The sequence below is a fragment of the Plasmopara halstedii genome (assembly GCF_900000015.1).
Source record: "Plasmopara halstedii genome assembly, contig: Scaffold_614, whole genome shotgun sequence".
Lineage (NCBI taxonomy): Eukaryota > Oomycota > Peronosporomycetes > Peronosporales > Peronosporaceae > Plasmopara > Plasmopara halstedii.
The window spans coordinates 1,110,027-1,123,943 of NW_020187532.1; the positions used below are offsets into that span (position 1 = coordinate 1,110,027).

The window sequence follows — 13,917 nt, forward strand, 5'->3', positions numbered from 1 at the left end:
ATCATTGGCAGAGGGCTCATTGAGCACGGAAGTCGTTTCGATGAGTTGCAGTGTCTAGCGGACACGCGAGCCTCGTTGAGGCAAAAATCGATTGGAACTGTAAATGTTCTCAATCCTAATGGGGGAGGATGTAACGGGGTTACACGTTCCCTGGTAACAGGGGTGTGTGCGTGTTACACGAGATGTGCAAAATGTGACCACACATTCAAACTAGAATACGATACGGGGCTAGGTAGCCAGTAGTTATGCATGTATTTGGATTTACTATATTTAGTATATTTAGGAAAATCTAAACTTTTAACATTAGGATAAAAATATAAATAAAAATATTTTTCGATTTTGAACAGAACTGTGCGTTTGCCTTGGTTAAGGGTTTTTAGTACTTTTAGAGGCAGCGCATTGCGATCCGCTGCACTAGTACCTGGTTATTGGAAAGAACGAAAGGTAGGTGACCTAAAGACGCGTCCTCAAGCGCAAAGCTACGGCAGCCCCGCTGCAAATGTAATGAACGCTTTATTGCGTTTAAGTCTCACCAAATTAAGCAGACGAAAAGAAACATTCTATTTAAGACGAAGGGCTGCTTGCCATAAAGTATGACATTGTCAGATTGTGCGTACACCTGTTCATCTCGAAACCGTTTACGATCGATGCGATCTATGCATCATCACGCATTGTGATACAGTTGTCGCATCTGTAATGGAGTAAGAACTGTACGAATCCGGACGTACATCCTACACATTTACTTGTTCGAGAAATCACATCGCACGTTGGTGAAACCGTAAGAATTTATAATCATCGAAGTATCGATAAACTGAGGATGATATTTCTCAAGGAGAGATTCGTCGAACGCCTTAGCTGCTGGCCGCAAGTCAAATGATCTGGATGACTCTACAATAAATATGGTAAAGCATATGCATAGTAATAGTCTACTACGTATGTCAGATCTGTAATAGCGGCACCAACAGATACTCGATAACATTAAAGGTTCTCTGTCCCGCTTCTAGGTGGAGCTTACGGGCTCGACTACTGTCTATTCGTCAAGGCAGTATTTTTGAACCAAAGCTTATCCATTGTGTAACGGGGTTACACATACCCTTGTATGAAAGGGCGGGTCATACACGATGGTGTGACCGCTCAAAAGCGTGGATTACACAAGTTGGTGTAATCACACAATGGTGTGGCTACACTGAAACACGAAGCCACTACGTGGCAGGATTGCCAGTAGTTACGCATATTAATTACGTATAACTGTTTAATCAGGAGAAGCTAAGGTGTTAGATATAGGCGGCTCTGCCGCAAAAAAAAACAGATAAATACAGTTTTAATTTTGGACGGAAGTGCGTCTTGACCCTGGTTGAGATTTTGAGTACTCTTGGAGGTGGCGAACTGCGATCCGCTACACTCTTGCTGGTTCTTGTAAAGAACGTAAGGTTGGAGACCTTAGTAAGCTTCCTCTAAGCAAAGAGCTACGGCAGCCCCGCTGCACGTTGCACCTGATTACTTTAAGGGCTCTCTATCCCGCTTCTGGGTGGACCTAACGAGCTCAACCACTATCTATTCGTCAACGCAGTCTTTTTGACCCGAAGCATATCCGTTGCAAAGTGCACGGCAACCTCGTTGTTTCATCCCTCGTAGCGAAAACAAGATAGAATACCTTTGAGTTAAGATGATGGTCAGGTTATCACTACTATGGTGGTGGATGACCTTGCTTGCCTTGATGATCAGCATCTTTTACTTCAATGGTGAACACCAAGCATCGGCGATGATGGCCGTATGGCGTACAATTTGCGCCTGTGCTGTGGTTTCGAAGACTTTGAAAGCAGATAGTTTTTAAACTCAGGTGCTGTTTGATCTAATTGCTTGCGAGCTTGTCGTTACTCAAGGCTTCGCTTGAGCTCGTAACGTGTTGTTGTTGTGTTTTGCTCTACAGAAAAAGAAGAAAATAACGTGGGTAATGCTTCTCGAATGCTGGATTTTGAAGGCAAATGCCTCGAATTAGTGACTACGATATCCAATACCTATGACTTAGAATTTTGCCAAACACCAGGTAATGAATGCAATGGCAAAACTTCTGGATGGAAGGCAGTGTAGCAAGGAGATCGAGACGGAGCTCAAGAAGGTCATTTCAACCCTCAATCTGAAAGCTACGCTCGTGTTGCTGCTTGTTGGTACTAATCATGACTCGAAGACGTATATTCGTCTTAAAAAGAATGCCTGCATACGCATTGGTGTCACACCACAGGTGCACGAGTTGGCTGAGTCCATCAAATTCACTGAGCTTTCGGCTTTAATTCAATCGTTCAACACCAATAAAACCATACATGGTATTTTATTACAGCTGCCACTTCCTGATGCTTTAAAATCTTACGAAGATGAGCTACTAGAGTCCATTAGTCCTTTTAAGGACGTTGATGGACTGCACTCGCACCACTTTGCTCGACTTGCAGAACCGAAGACAAAAAATAACCTAAATCAGGAGTTACGATTGGAACCTTGTACACCTGCGGCTTGTCTTGAGATATTGGCTCGGAATGGCATCGAGCTAGCTGGCAAAGACGTAACTGTCCTCGGCCGTGGACGGCTTGTCGGTTTACCGCTGTCGCTTATGCTCCTGGCAGCTAATGCTACAGTGACAACATGCCACTCAAAGACGAAGAATTTGCCTGACAAGATTCGACAAGCTGAAATTGTCTTTATCGGAACGGGTCAGCCAGAGCTGGTGAAGGGTGACTGGCTTGCTAAAGGGGCTGTAGTTGTGGATATCGGGATCAACTACGTCGATGATACTAGTAATCAGAAGGGATACAGGATTGTAGGTGATGTCAATTTTGCTGCAGCCAGTGACCGCGTCTCCGCAATCACGCCAGTGCCTGGTGGCATTGGACCTATGACTATTGCGATGCTCATGCAGAACACGGTGAAATGCGCCAAGTTTGCTGCATCTTGCAATTGAGAGCAAGTTTTGAACGGGTAACACATGTCCAATAACCTAATTTCTCGCTTAACTCCTCTGCCTCATGCTATTACACTATTCTGGTGAATTAACTTGATTAACAAAGCCGAGCAACTTAATTGGCTGATTTTGCGAGTGACGAATTCGTCCCGTCGTACGTAAAGCCAGCGAATGTATATGACAAATTCCGAAGCGTGCTATTGCGCTCACAGCTTACATCATTGCTGTTAGCAATGCCATTGGACAAGTTTGCTCCCATTCTTGCTGCCTCGGCATTAGCAACCACATTGTCAGCCAGCTCTCGCCCAGGAGCTTCACTGTTGCCGCATTTTCCTTGCAACTCGCTCGTTGCGACACTTAACCCCGCACTATCAATTTGAGCCAGCGGTAGCTTTGTAAACTCCTCTTCAAAATTCGCAGCATCTATCGGATCAGTATACTGACACGGGCGATAGAGAGGCTGCACCTGGCGATTATATAACAAATTCCAGTCGATCTCTGCAAAAAAAGGGTGGTATGTAATTTCACGGACATCGATTGCCCCCAGACGCTTAGTGGGGTCGCGCATCAGAAAGCCTTCGATGATGTTCATCGCCTCAGGAGTCAATCCCGGTGGAAATGCAAGCTCGGCACAACGAAGACGATTAAATAACTCTTGTCGGTCCTGTGTGTACCATGGCGGCCTTCCAGTCAACATTTCGTAAAGAACCATGCCCAAATTCCACCAGTCAACCGCTGTGCCGTGGCCAGCACGGTTCAAAATCTCGGGTGGCAAGTACTCGGGTGTACCACACATAGTATGAGTTCCATCTACTTCGCTTGTTATACCTTCCTTGGCCAGCCCGAAATCTGCAAGCTTTACATGACCATCCACATCAAGCATAATATTTTCGGGTTTCAGATCTCGATACACGATGCCTTGTTCGTGTAAATGAATAAGCGCTAAGACAATTTCGGCAGCATAGAATTTAGCCATTGCTTCAGGAAAACATCCACATCGACTCAAGTGGAAAAATAAGTCACCACCTGGACAATAATCTAGTACAAAGTATAATTTGTCCGTTGTCTGAAATGCATAGTGCAAACAGACAACAAAAGGGTGTGTAATTGAAGCCAAAACCCGACGCTCGGTTCTTGTATGTTCCACTTGCTGCTTCTGCACAATCGCAGGTTTACTTAGAATCTTGACGGCAAATAATTGAGACGAATTTTTTTTTCGTACCAGCAAAACTCTACCAAACGAGCCTTTGCCAATCATACGAAGCACATCAAATTGCTTCAGCGATACTTTGTCCTTCCGCCGTTCTGAAATGTTTTCGTTATTTTCAGTTTCGTCTTCCACATCCTGTAAAATGACACTTCGCCTCTGCTCCGCCACTGTCAGCGCATCAAACGGGGAATCTCTGTCGTCTAAAACTTCTTCCTTTGATAGCAATTTCGCAGATTTTTCTTTTCGAACACTCGGCATCTCGTCAGCCGATACTCCGCGCGCTCTACTAACACAAGACAAACCATATTTGCCATAGTCGGTACAACTTCGGCCTGTGCGTGAGCTAATTGAAGCTTGATCGGCCGATCCAGCACGGGTTCTGCGGCCACAAGAACTGCCGAGAGTTTCAATTCCATGTGATATCGACTCTAATTCGGTCTTTTGCTCAAATGTACTAGACAATGGCGGTCGTCCTAAGCCCAAATTCGAGAATGATTTTCCACTCGACGAAATAGAAGAACAACTCGGAGGAACCGGAAAGTCTTCGAAATCTGGGGGCTCATTAGCCTCATGCGTAAGAAAGTAACGGATCAAACGGACACTAGCGTGAACGCCGCGACTGCCACAACACTCAGCGTATCGATCCGTATCCACTCTACAACTTTCAAGACTTATCAGCATCAAAATCTCGCGCAGCCACCTGTCGAGCTCCACTTGGCGTTTTTGTAAAAATGTCGGGTCCAGTGACCGCATGAATGTTCGCGTCGGGACAGTTGAAATTCGCACCGATTCGTTTCTTAGCCGGTGTGCAAGCTGTTTAAAATCGTGGAAACGCCGGTACACTGTCCACTGCTTTTCACTTACAATGCACTCAATTTCTAGTCGAAAGACAGCATACAATTTGTGTGATACGAGATCCCGTGCAACGGAGTACCCTTTGATACGGTTTAAACGACCAGCGGCACCTACTGGAAGGTATTCCGTCGGACTCTGAACTTGCGCCTCCGAGTTTTTGAAGTTCTCGGACCACATTCGCTCAAAATATTCCCTCTCATCCGCTGGCTGCGAAGGTCGCTGCTCCTTCGGTAACTTACTCGCTTCTTTGTCGTCCTCATGGCTGGCATTTGCCAACATTAACGAGTCGTCAACTGACAGAAAGGACGAGATTGAGTCGACGGACATAGCAGAACTGTGTGCGCTGAATTGGCTACTGCTGTCGTTTTCGTCAAAATTAAGAATGTGAAACGGGTCGCGCATCGGTGGCACGGATGCTGCAATCGTATTGAGGTCCACGCGCACTCTGCGGCCAAGGGTTGACACTATGTCAGTAATTGTGCTGTGTTGTATAGCATTTTAAAGCACTTACTTGGAGACACCATTAGGGTGCAATTTGCCCAGAGGCACGTGTGCGTATGCCGGGAAGTCACGTGAGGGTTTTCGCTTCTTGTCTCCCCTGCGATGATTAAACACAAAGGAGGAGATGATTAATTGAGCTGAATGCAGTCACGGATGTTCAAGCTACTGACACCATGACACGCGTGAAGTGGGTTATTGCTGAAGAGTGCGAGATATCAAGGGGGAGATCAAACAAGCGAGACAGTCAGTGCCGGCAGTGTTACCAATATAAATTCGCCTAATCTTCTTATAAGGCTGCCCATCCATCTTTTTTGCAAAAACATGCTATAACCTACTAAGTTTTAACGAGTTGGGTTTTCGTCAATTTTCACATTAAAAAAAAGTACAAATGCCAATTCCAAAAAGTGTTTTTACAAAGCAAATTGTGCTTCATCCTTACCATGCTCGGTATAAACGACGCTTTAAAGTAATGGCGCTCTATGCACCAGACTAAGTGCTGCGTTAAAACCGTCTGTCACGCTTTACGGATTCCCAGATTATTGACATTGTGTGCGCGGCAAGCGAATTCTTATCGCTGCACACAAGATTTTTGCGCCGCTTCAAACACACCAAACCGTTTATTTTCGGAATAAACGGTGCCGACGACCAGCCTGCATCGCCGACATCTAATGCTTCTTGAGGTTAGGCTATTGTCCTTTCTTCTGCAACGGCATACATGCTATACCAATGTTTACATGCGCACTACATGCAGGTAGCCGTGCACATTGCACAAACAGATCATTTACTTACAGAATATCAGTTAATAAACGCGCAGAGGTTTGTTCGTAAGCCTAATACAGTAAGATTGCATATATGTAGGGCTAAGCCATAATAAATATATGTGTTTGCTTTTCATATAATAGAACTGCCTTTATTTTCAGAACCATCTTCATAAGAACTGATATTCTGGTATTGCGAACATTCACATTTACACCAATAGTAATGTGAACTTCGTGCGATTGGACCGGAAGTGTAACGACTTGCCCCGTCACACCCTACTTCACTATGCTGTGGCCAAAATTGGGACTCACACTACTTTTGACTTCATAAGACTGCACAAAGTGTGCAGCGGGGCTACCGTAGCTCTTTCGCTCAGACGAAGCTTGGTTATGATCGGTGACTTCGTTCTATACTTTGAATCAGTACGAGTGTAGCGGATCGCAATCCGCTTACTCCAAGGGTAACTACTGACGAAAAGGAAGGCACTTGTGCTGTAGATGGCAAAACGCAAAGAAAGCATATTTAAGGTCTTTAGTTCGCTGTGCTATCTCTAAGCCTAACTAGAATATTCTACCAAATAAATAATTCTTTTCTGGAATTATGTACCTGTTATGCGATTGTGGATAGCCTCTAAGCTGGATACTTCACAGGATACTTGGCTTACCCACAAACTGCAACTTGCGCAATCAGCCTATCCACACGGGTAATATTGTCGAAACGCTTCCTTGGCACCACAAGTCTGCACGACGAGGCGCATCTTTAACAACACTCTAGTCGACTCGGCTGTTCTTGGTGCTTGAATGCCGAGCTTAATTCGAAGAGTACAGAACTGACTTGCAGGAACTACCTTGGTCATTATATTCGCCAGCATGTCCGACGTCGAGATGTACTCAAGAGCAACTTGGCCGTCTTCAACCTTCTTACGTACAAAATGGTAACGAATGTCGAAATGCTTTGTGCGCTTGTGAAAACCGAGGTTCTTCGCGTTCGCAATGCAGCCTTGATTGTCTTCAAAAATTTGACTGCATCGCTTGTTTCCAGTACATTGCGTTCCAAAGAAACGTCTTGAGCAAATTCGCTTCTTGCGTTGCTTTTAAGAGCGCTATGTATTCGGCTTCAATAGATGAAAAAGTCACCGTGCGCTGTTTCTTGCTTCGCCAGCTGATAACACCACCGCTCATCATGAATGCGTATCCACTTGTGCTTCGTCTTGATTCGATATCGCCAGCCCAGTCCGCATCAGAATAGCCTTGAAGCCCGTGCCTACTGCTTGCTTGAAAGTTAACGTAAAGAGCAACAAAAATCATTTCTAGAACCGTACGCTTTGTGAACACACAATGACCCGTTTCACACTTCTTCAAATCCAGTTGCAGCATAAAATCATCAATCATCTGATTCACCATTGTTGGCGACTGCTTGATCCCATACAACGACTTTTTCAACTTGCACACATCATTGGGATGACTTATGTCAACATAACCATCGGGCTGCACCAGGAAGATGTCTTCTTCAAGAAGTCCATTTAGAAAAGCCATCTTCACATTCATCAGATGAACCGTGAGATCATATATGGCACTGAGGCTAAGCAATACTTTGCTTGAGGCAAATTTTGCAACTGGCGCAAAAGTTTCCTCGTAACCAATGCCGTACTTATGTGCAAATCCTTTGACCACCAGACGCGCTTTGTAGCGTTCATCCTCTCCGTCTTGATTTTCTTTAACCCAAAAGACCCATCTGTTCCCGATCGCTTTGCGTCCTTCTGGAAGCGGCACTAGATCCCACGTCTTGTTCTTGTTTAGTGACTCCTTTTCCGATTCACATGCCTTGGCCCATTCATGAGCGTCGCTGTATTTCATTGTCACCTTGAAGTTGGTCGGCACTTCTCCCACTGAACTCATGACGTAAGCAGCTTCAAAGCAGTCAGTCATAGCTGACAGTTCGTCAAGTCCTTGCTGCTCGTTGAACTGGTTTGAGCGCTTGACATTGGGAAGCTCCGCCAACTCCACATGAGATCTCTTTTGCTGATGCCGTTTATTTCCGGACATAACGAGGCCTTTGAATCCATCGCACTGAACGAAACACTTTAAACTAGGAGTCTCTGTGGTGATTTCAAGCGACTGCATACGAGAATGTCGTTTGGTGCCTAAATCACCCTTGTTTTTATCTTGATCTTCTGCTTGTGTTTCTTCATCTGTATTTCCAATGTCTTCAAAGTTATCTTGATCACAACAATAATCGCGACTTCCACTCTCGAAGACGTCTTCAAGAAACTTTTCATCACGGCTTATTACCACACGACCACTCTGTATGCTTTCGAATCGGTATGCTTTTTCAAGCTTGGAATACCGAATATAACGGCAGAGCTCGGCTCAAGCATCAAGCTTAGCGCGTTTTTCCTTAGGAACCGTCACAAACGCATGACAACCAAATACTTTTAGGTTTGTCAATACGGGTTTGCTTCCAGTTCACACTTCATAGGGGGGCTGTGCCATGGAAATTCCACGCGTGGGACACTGAATGCGCAAGAAGCTAGCAGTCATTACTGCTTCTCCCAATACGCCTTAGGAAGGTTCGCGTGTTCAATCATACAACGCGCACATTCCACCAATGTCCTGTTCATACGCTCAGCCATACGTTAAGCTGCGTCGTATATGGCGGCGTAAACTTTTGCACAATACCACGGCGCTGACAAAACTTTGCTAGTTCGCCAGACAGATACTCACCATAATCATAACAAATAGCTTTCACGACTTTTCCAGTCTGAGTCTCTGCGTATGCGACAAAAGAAGCAAACATGCTTGCAACTCCTGACTCCTTTCGCAGCAAGTACACCATGGTAAAGTGCAAGTATTCGTCGATGAACATAACGAAGAATCGCGTGCCGCTAGATGTAGCTGTCTGCATCAGATCGCAAACGTCACTATGGACCACTTCCAACAATTTGTAGCGCGATGAGAGGTAGAAAGATAGCATGTGTTTGTTTGCCAAGAGCGCAACCATGACATGGCTCCCACTGCTTCACTGATGCAAGTCTGATACCAATGCCATATTTCTTCCTGACAATGGTATCAAGACCTGAATAGCCAATGTGTCCAAGTCGAAGTACGACGTGTTGTCTCCATGGCACCCCAACGAGCTTGTCACATTGGCTTCTTCCACATTAATTGGCTTCATACATAGCTTGAACAGTCCTTTTCCTTCGCGGACACCAAGCTTCAAGCGTAACCTCCTTTGCCTCCGCAAAGCATCCATCACGCTCAAAAATGACTGGACCAACTTCCTTGGTAAAACGTCCAACGGAAAACAAGTTGCGAGAAAGCTTTGAATTATGCCAAGCATCTGCTTACAAACCCTTTTCATTCCACGTGGTGTCATCATCGACATCACAATATCGCCCGTTCCAATCTCTTGCACCACGCCATCGTCCGCGAGATGCACATTGACTGGTGCAATTTTCTTGTAATTATTCATGTGCTCTTTCGAGTACGTCATGTGCTGTGTCGCACCAGGGTCAATCAGCCACACGCAATTTGACTTGACCATACACGCAATGTCGCCAGCCGAGAGAAGATAATCGCCAGAATTGTCATCATTCTGTGCAATGTTTGCGTGCTGCGGCCATTGTCGCTCGGCATTCTCGCAATTCCGAGTTGGGCACTCGGCAGTCCAATGTCCATGTTCACCGCATTAGTGACAGGTTCTGTTACCCTCCACCGGCACTTGTCGTCCCTTGCGCCGCCCCCTCTTTACGTCGATACAAACGCTTGACCTTGGTTGTGTGCGGCTCCATCGACGCCGCCACCTTGCTCTTTGCGCTTCAACTCTTCGTGTAGCAGCGGATACGTCACGATCCCCTATGACAACGAGTCGGCTCTTGACTCCAATGCTGTGATGAGAAACGCGTACGACTCGCTGACACTGGCGTGAAGCGTAATGACCAGGTCGTCCTCACTGACCGGATAGACTATTGCGTCGAGCTGCTCCGCCAGCGTTTTGATTTTGCTGATGCGCTCCAGCACATCTTCTCCTTCTTCCATCTTAACCGTAAGGAATCGACGACAAAGAAATAGCTTGATCGCTAGGCTCTTCTTCTCAAAACGACCTTTCAGCCGTGACCAAGCATCATGCGCACCACTAGCAGAACGAGCCAACGGTAGCTGAGAATCTTCCATTGCAAGGCAGATGATCGCCATCGCCTTGCGAGACTTGCGCTTGTACGTGGATCGGTCCAACGATGTTACGCACTGTTCCAGCTTGATCTCTCCACACACGACTACCCAAAGGCCTTGCTCCTCAAGCACCATCTGCACCTTGAACTTCCAAGTGTGAAAGTTTGTACCATCAAACTCGTTGATACGGGCAGTGGTGGCGGAGGCAGCGTCCATGACTAAAGCGTGGTCGGTATCGAGGCAAAGAAGACTGGGCTTGGGCTCATAACCTGAAGTAAAGAAAGGCACCTGTGCCGTAGATGGCAAAATGCAGATAAAATATATTTAAGTCCTTAGTTCGCTGTCCTACCTCTAAGCCTATTTAGAATATTTTACTAACTATTCTACTGGATTCCTTTCTGCATTTATGTACCTGTTATTCGTTTTTGGAGAGTCTCTTTGCTGAATACTTCACTGGATACTTGGCTTACCCACAAAACTGCAACTTGCGCAATCAGCCTGTTCACACCGGTATTGACGATATCTACTACCGGTTGGCGGCTGATCGTCGAAACGCTTCCTTGGCACAACTACTCTGCACGGCAAAGCGCATCTCTAACAACGACTACAACCTTAACCCAAGGCTGATAACCTCTTCCGTTCACCTGGAAAAGCTGTATTTCTCGATTTTATTTGCGGCAAAGCCGCCTACAGCTAAATCTATAGGCTTTTGTATCTTTGTTGTAAAATCTTATTAACTTAATCATTACTGGCTGTATCAGCCACATACTGCCTTGTTGTTTAAGTGTGGCCTGATCATACCATCGTGTGTGACCCACACCCTTCACACCCGAGCATGTGAAACCCTGTTCCACTTTCCCCCCATCAAGATTGTGAACACCTACAGTTCACAATCAACTGTCGCCTCCAACGAGGCTCGCCTGCCTAAATCACCGCAACATCACCGGGACTTTCTTTCATCTGTCTTCTCAATAAGCTCTGTGTCGAGGACACGGTAGCCACTCAGCCTCGCTTGTTCCGAGAACGCACGCGGGTAGAGCCCTACTTCGTTCTCTGCACGCGGTGAAACTCCGGACAGTACGTAGGAGGCTTTAAGGGAAGTGCAGCCCAGAACGCTATCGGGATCCCTCAAGAAGTCTCATAGGATACGTACCGCACTTGATTTCTTGCTCAAAAAGAAAAAGCTCCTCTACTCGCAATGTAAACGATTCCTGTTATACTCGCCCCTGACGAAACCGTTGCAGATGACGAAGAGCTCTTTGAGCGATGGATGCAGCGGTACCGGAAACTTTCCTCGCTGCACAACTTACTGTTGAGCCATAGGGAGGTGGACTCGCGTTTAAAGCGCCATCTTCGGTATGAGTTTGCCAACTCAAGGCGAGTCGCCGACTCTCTCCGGAATGTCGCCCTGCGACGTATGGAGTGTTCTTTAATACTCCCGCGGTCTTTCAAACGGGTGAGTATGCGTCCGCAGAAGCTCAGAGCCATAGCTTGAGCTCGGCTCATTACCCCTTCAACCTCCCTGGCTTTTCCCGAGAAGCGCGAGGCGTACTACGACGCGGAACGTCATGTTTCCTCTAATCATTAGCGTCAGCAACGTCTGGTCAGTCTTACCGAAGTGGCACCTCAACTCCCACGAATTCTCGAAGTCGGGGTACCTCCGCCAATTTACAAGGTACTGAGTTTGATCCTGTCGGCGACGTCAACCCAAAAGACGTTCCACGTGATAGTGGACACCACCATTCTCGCCAAGAAGAGCTTGTTGCGGGCGATGACGACTGTGTCGATCGCCGTCCGGTGAATCGCGATGCTCTTCGAGTTCTTGTGGACGTGATCCGTCGCAATCGGGACTCCGCTGAGCGTCATGCTGGGGTTGTATACCGCTGTGCGGAAGTCCTAGAGAGCTTGGAGCACATTGAGCACCGGCTGCCTCATGTTGAGGACTATCTCGCTCTGTCGGAGCGTCTCCTAGCCGTTGAGCTGACAAATGCGTCGCTTCATGTGACGGTGGAGCGCTTGGCGCCGTTGGAAATGAAGATCGTCACACTCAGTGCTGAAAACCAGTTGATGGTCTCACCAGGAACCAGATACTGCGTGACCCGCCAATGACCCTCGCCCACGAAGCAGTGCGACAGTCATAGATGTCCAGTAGATATACGAAGCAACCTTGTGGTGTTTATTGATACGCATAGTCGTCAAACTGTTCTCGTCGGACGAATCTTGTTTGTTAAAACAAAAGATATATATCTAAAAATAATAGGAAGACAAACACAAATGCAGTATAGTGTTGCTCAGTGGAAGGAGGTAGTGTATGATCGACAAATACAGGTCTGAACAGAGCTCACGTCGAGCCGTTAGCACATTTTCGTTACGTTCGATTCAGGGGCTTGTTGCCGCAATATATTTTCGATACCATGAATATCAGTCCCACTGCAGACTATCACCACACGAGAATATATGTATTCAAAATTAGGCGGCTTTTGCAGTGGTTCTAAATATGCCAAGCTGAGGAAATGTCAAGGGGAAATGATACGACTGAAAGCCTTCAGAGGGGACGTGCACTCCCTCACCAACTTTCGAACAAGCGAACAGTGACGATGTCACTTAACCGCACTTTCAGCGCCACAGCATAAGCTGACTTCCCTCCATCGTGGAGCGTCAGGCAATTATAACCGACGCCCAAGACTCTTTGAGGATTTTTCACGGCTTATCGAAGCCCTTTACGGTCGCCTCCACGACCGTATAGGGCTTCGATAAGCCATGAAAAATCGGTGGCACGACTCTCGGTATAACACATTTGAGTGTTTAACTACGTATTGCGATAAAACATTTATTATATCAAAATAAACACGCTCGAATAAATACAACACCACAAACGTATGACATGATATCTCAGCTGCTGACAGCGTGACGGACGTTTGAGTACTTTAACTATTGCCGCCGGCTCAATGCACCTGCCCATTCTCCCTGAAGTTGTTATATATGTCACAATCTTTGAATTATCGCAAAAAGAGCATTTCGTCATCTGTAGCGCTTTCGCCAGGGCCGAGCACTACAGGTATTGTCCACATTGCGGGTACACGCGAGCTACCTCCTTGAGACTCAGACGAGCGCGATAGGCTTCAAACGGAAATTCTTGTGAAACCAAGAAGCGAGCTCGAAGACCTTTCTGTTTGGCAAGCTCATCTTCCGTTCTGGCCGGGGGCGCGATGATGTGGACACATAGTCTGTTGACAAAGAAGATCACTCCATACGGCGAGAACTACGCAGAAATTTCACACCCATCATCGAATCTCCCCCAATTATCGGATCCCACATCAATACGAAGTGTCGTCTGAATAGCGGTCAACAAGCTGATCGTTCCGATTTCACCGGATGCTCCTAAAACGCGGACAATTTGCTCACAGCAATCAGTACTCCTAGCCATCTACTATGAAGGTTGGAATAATGCAACAATGATAAATTTGCGA

General features: G+C 46.4%; 5 protein-coding genes across 5 annotated transcripts in view; 1 reads left to right on the forward strand and 4 right to left on the reverse strand.

Moving 5' to 3' along the window:
- Nucleotides 1–2,050: 2,050 nt before the first annotated feature.
- On the forward strand, nucleotides 2,051–2,953 carry PHALS_12248 (bifunctional fold protein; the record flags this gene model as incomplete). The annotated part of the gene is made up of 1 exon (XM_024727760.1): nucleotides 2,051–2,953. The coding sequence occupies one exon, from the start codon at nucleotides 2,051–2,053 to the stop codon at nucleotides 2,951–2,953; it is 903 nt and encodes a 300-aa protein (XP_024578305.1).
- Nucleotides 2,954–3,068: 115 nt separating this feature from the next.
- Nucleotides 3,069–5,694, reverse strand: PHALS_12249 (agc protein kinase; the record flags this gene model as incomplete). The annotated part of the gene is made up of 3 exons (XM_024727761.1): nucleotides 3,069–5,463; nucleotides 5,530–5,616; nucleotides 5,690–5,694. 3 exons carry the CDS (start codon nucleotides 5,692–5,694, stop codon nucleotides 3,069–3,071), a joined length of 2,487 nt encoding a protein of 828 aa, XP_024578306.1.
- Nucleotides 5,695–7,288: 1,594 nt separating this feature from the next.
- On the reverse strand, nucleotides 7,289–8,134 carry PHALS_12250 (gag-pol polyprotein; the record flags this gene model as incomplete). The annotated part of the gene is made up of 1 exon (XM_024727762.1): nucleotides 7,289–8,134. The coding sequence occupies one exon, from the start codon at nucleotides 8,132–8,134 to the stop codon at nucleotides 7,289–7,291; it is 846 nt and encodes a 281-aa protein (XP_024578307.1).
- A 1,998-nt stretch (nucleotides 8,135–10,132) lies between these two features.
- Nucleotides 10,133–10,663, reverse strand: PHALS_12251 (copia proteinlike; the record flags this gene model as incomplete). Its single annotated transcript, XM_024727763.1, has 1 exon — nucleotides 10,133–10,663. The coding sequence occupies one exon, from the start codon at nucleotides 10,661–10,663 to the stop codon at nucleotides 10,133–10,135; it is 531 nt and encodes a 176-aa protein (XP_024578308.1).
- Nucleotides 10,664–13,866: 3,203 nt separating this feature from the next.
- Nucleotides 13,867–13,917, reverse strand: part of PHALS_12252 (uncharacterized protein) — a gene marked incomplete at both ends in the record, with an annotated part of 320 nt that continues 269 nt past the window's right edge. The window contains one exon of the mRNA XM_024727764.1: nucleotides 13,867–13,877. Coding sequence (XP_024578309.1) covers nucleotides 13,867–13,877 — 11 coding nt within the window. The remainder of the gene's footprint in view (nucleotides 13,878–13,917) is intronic.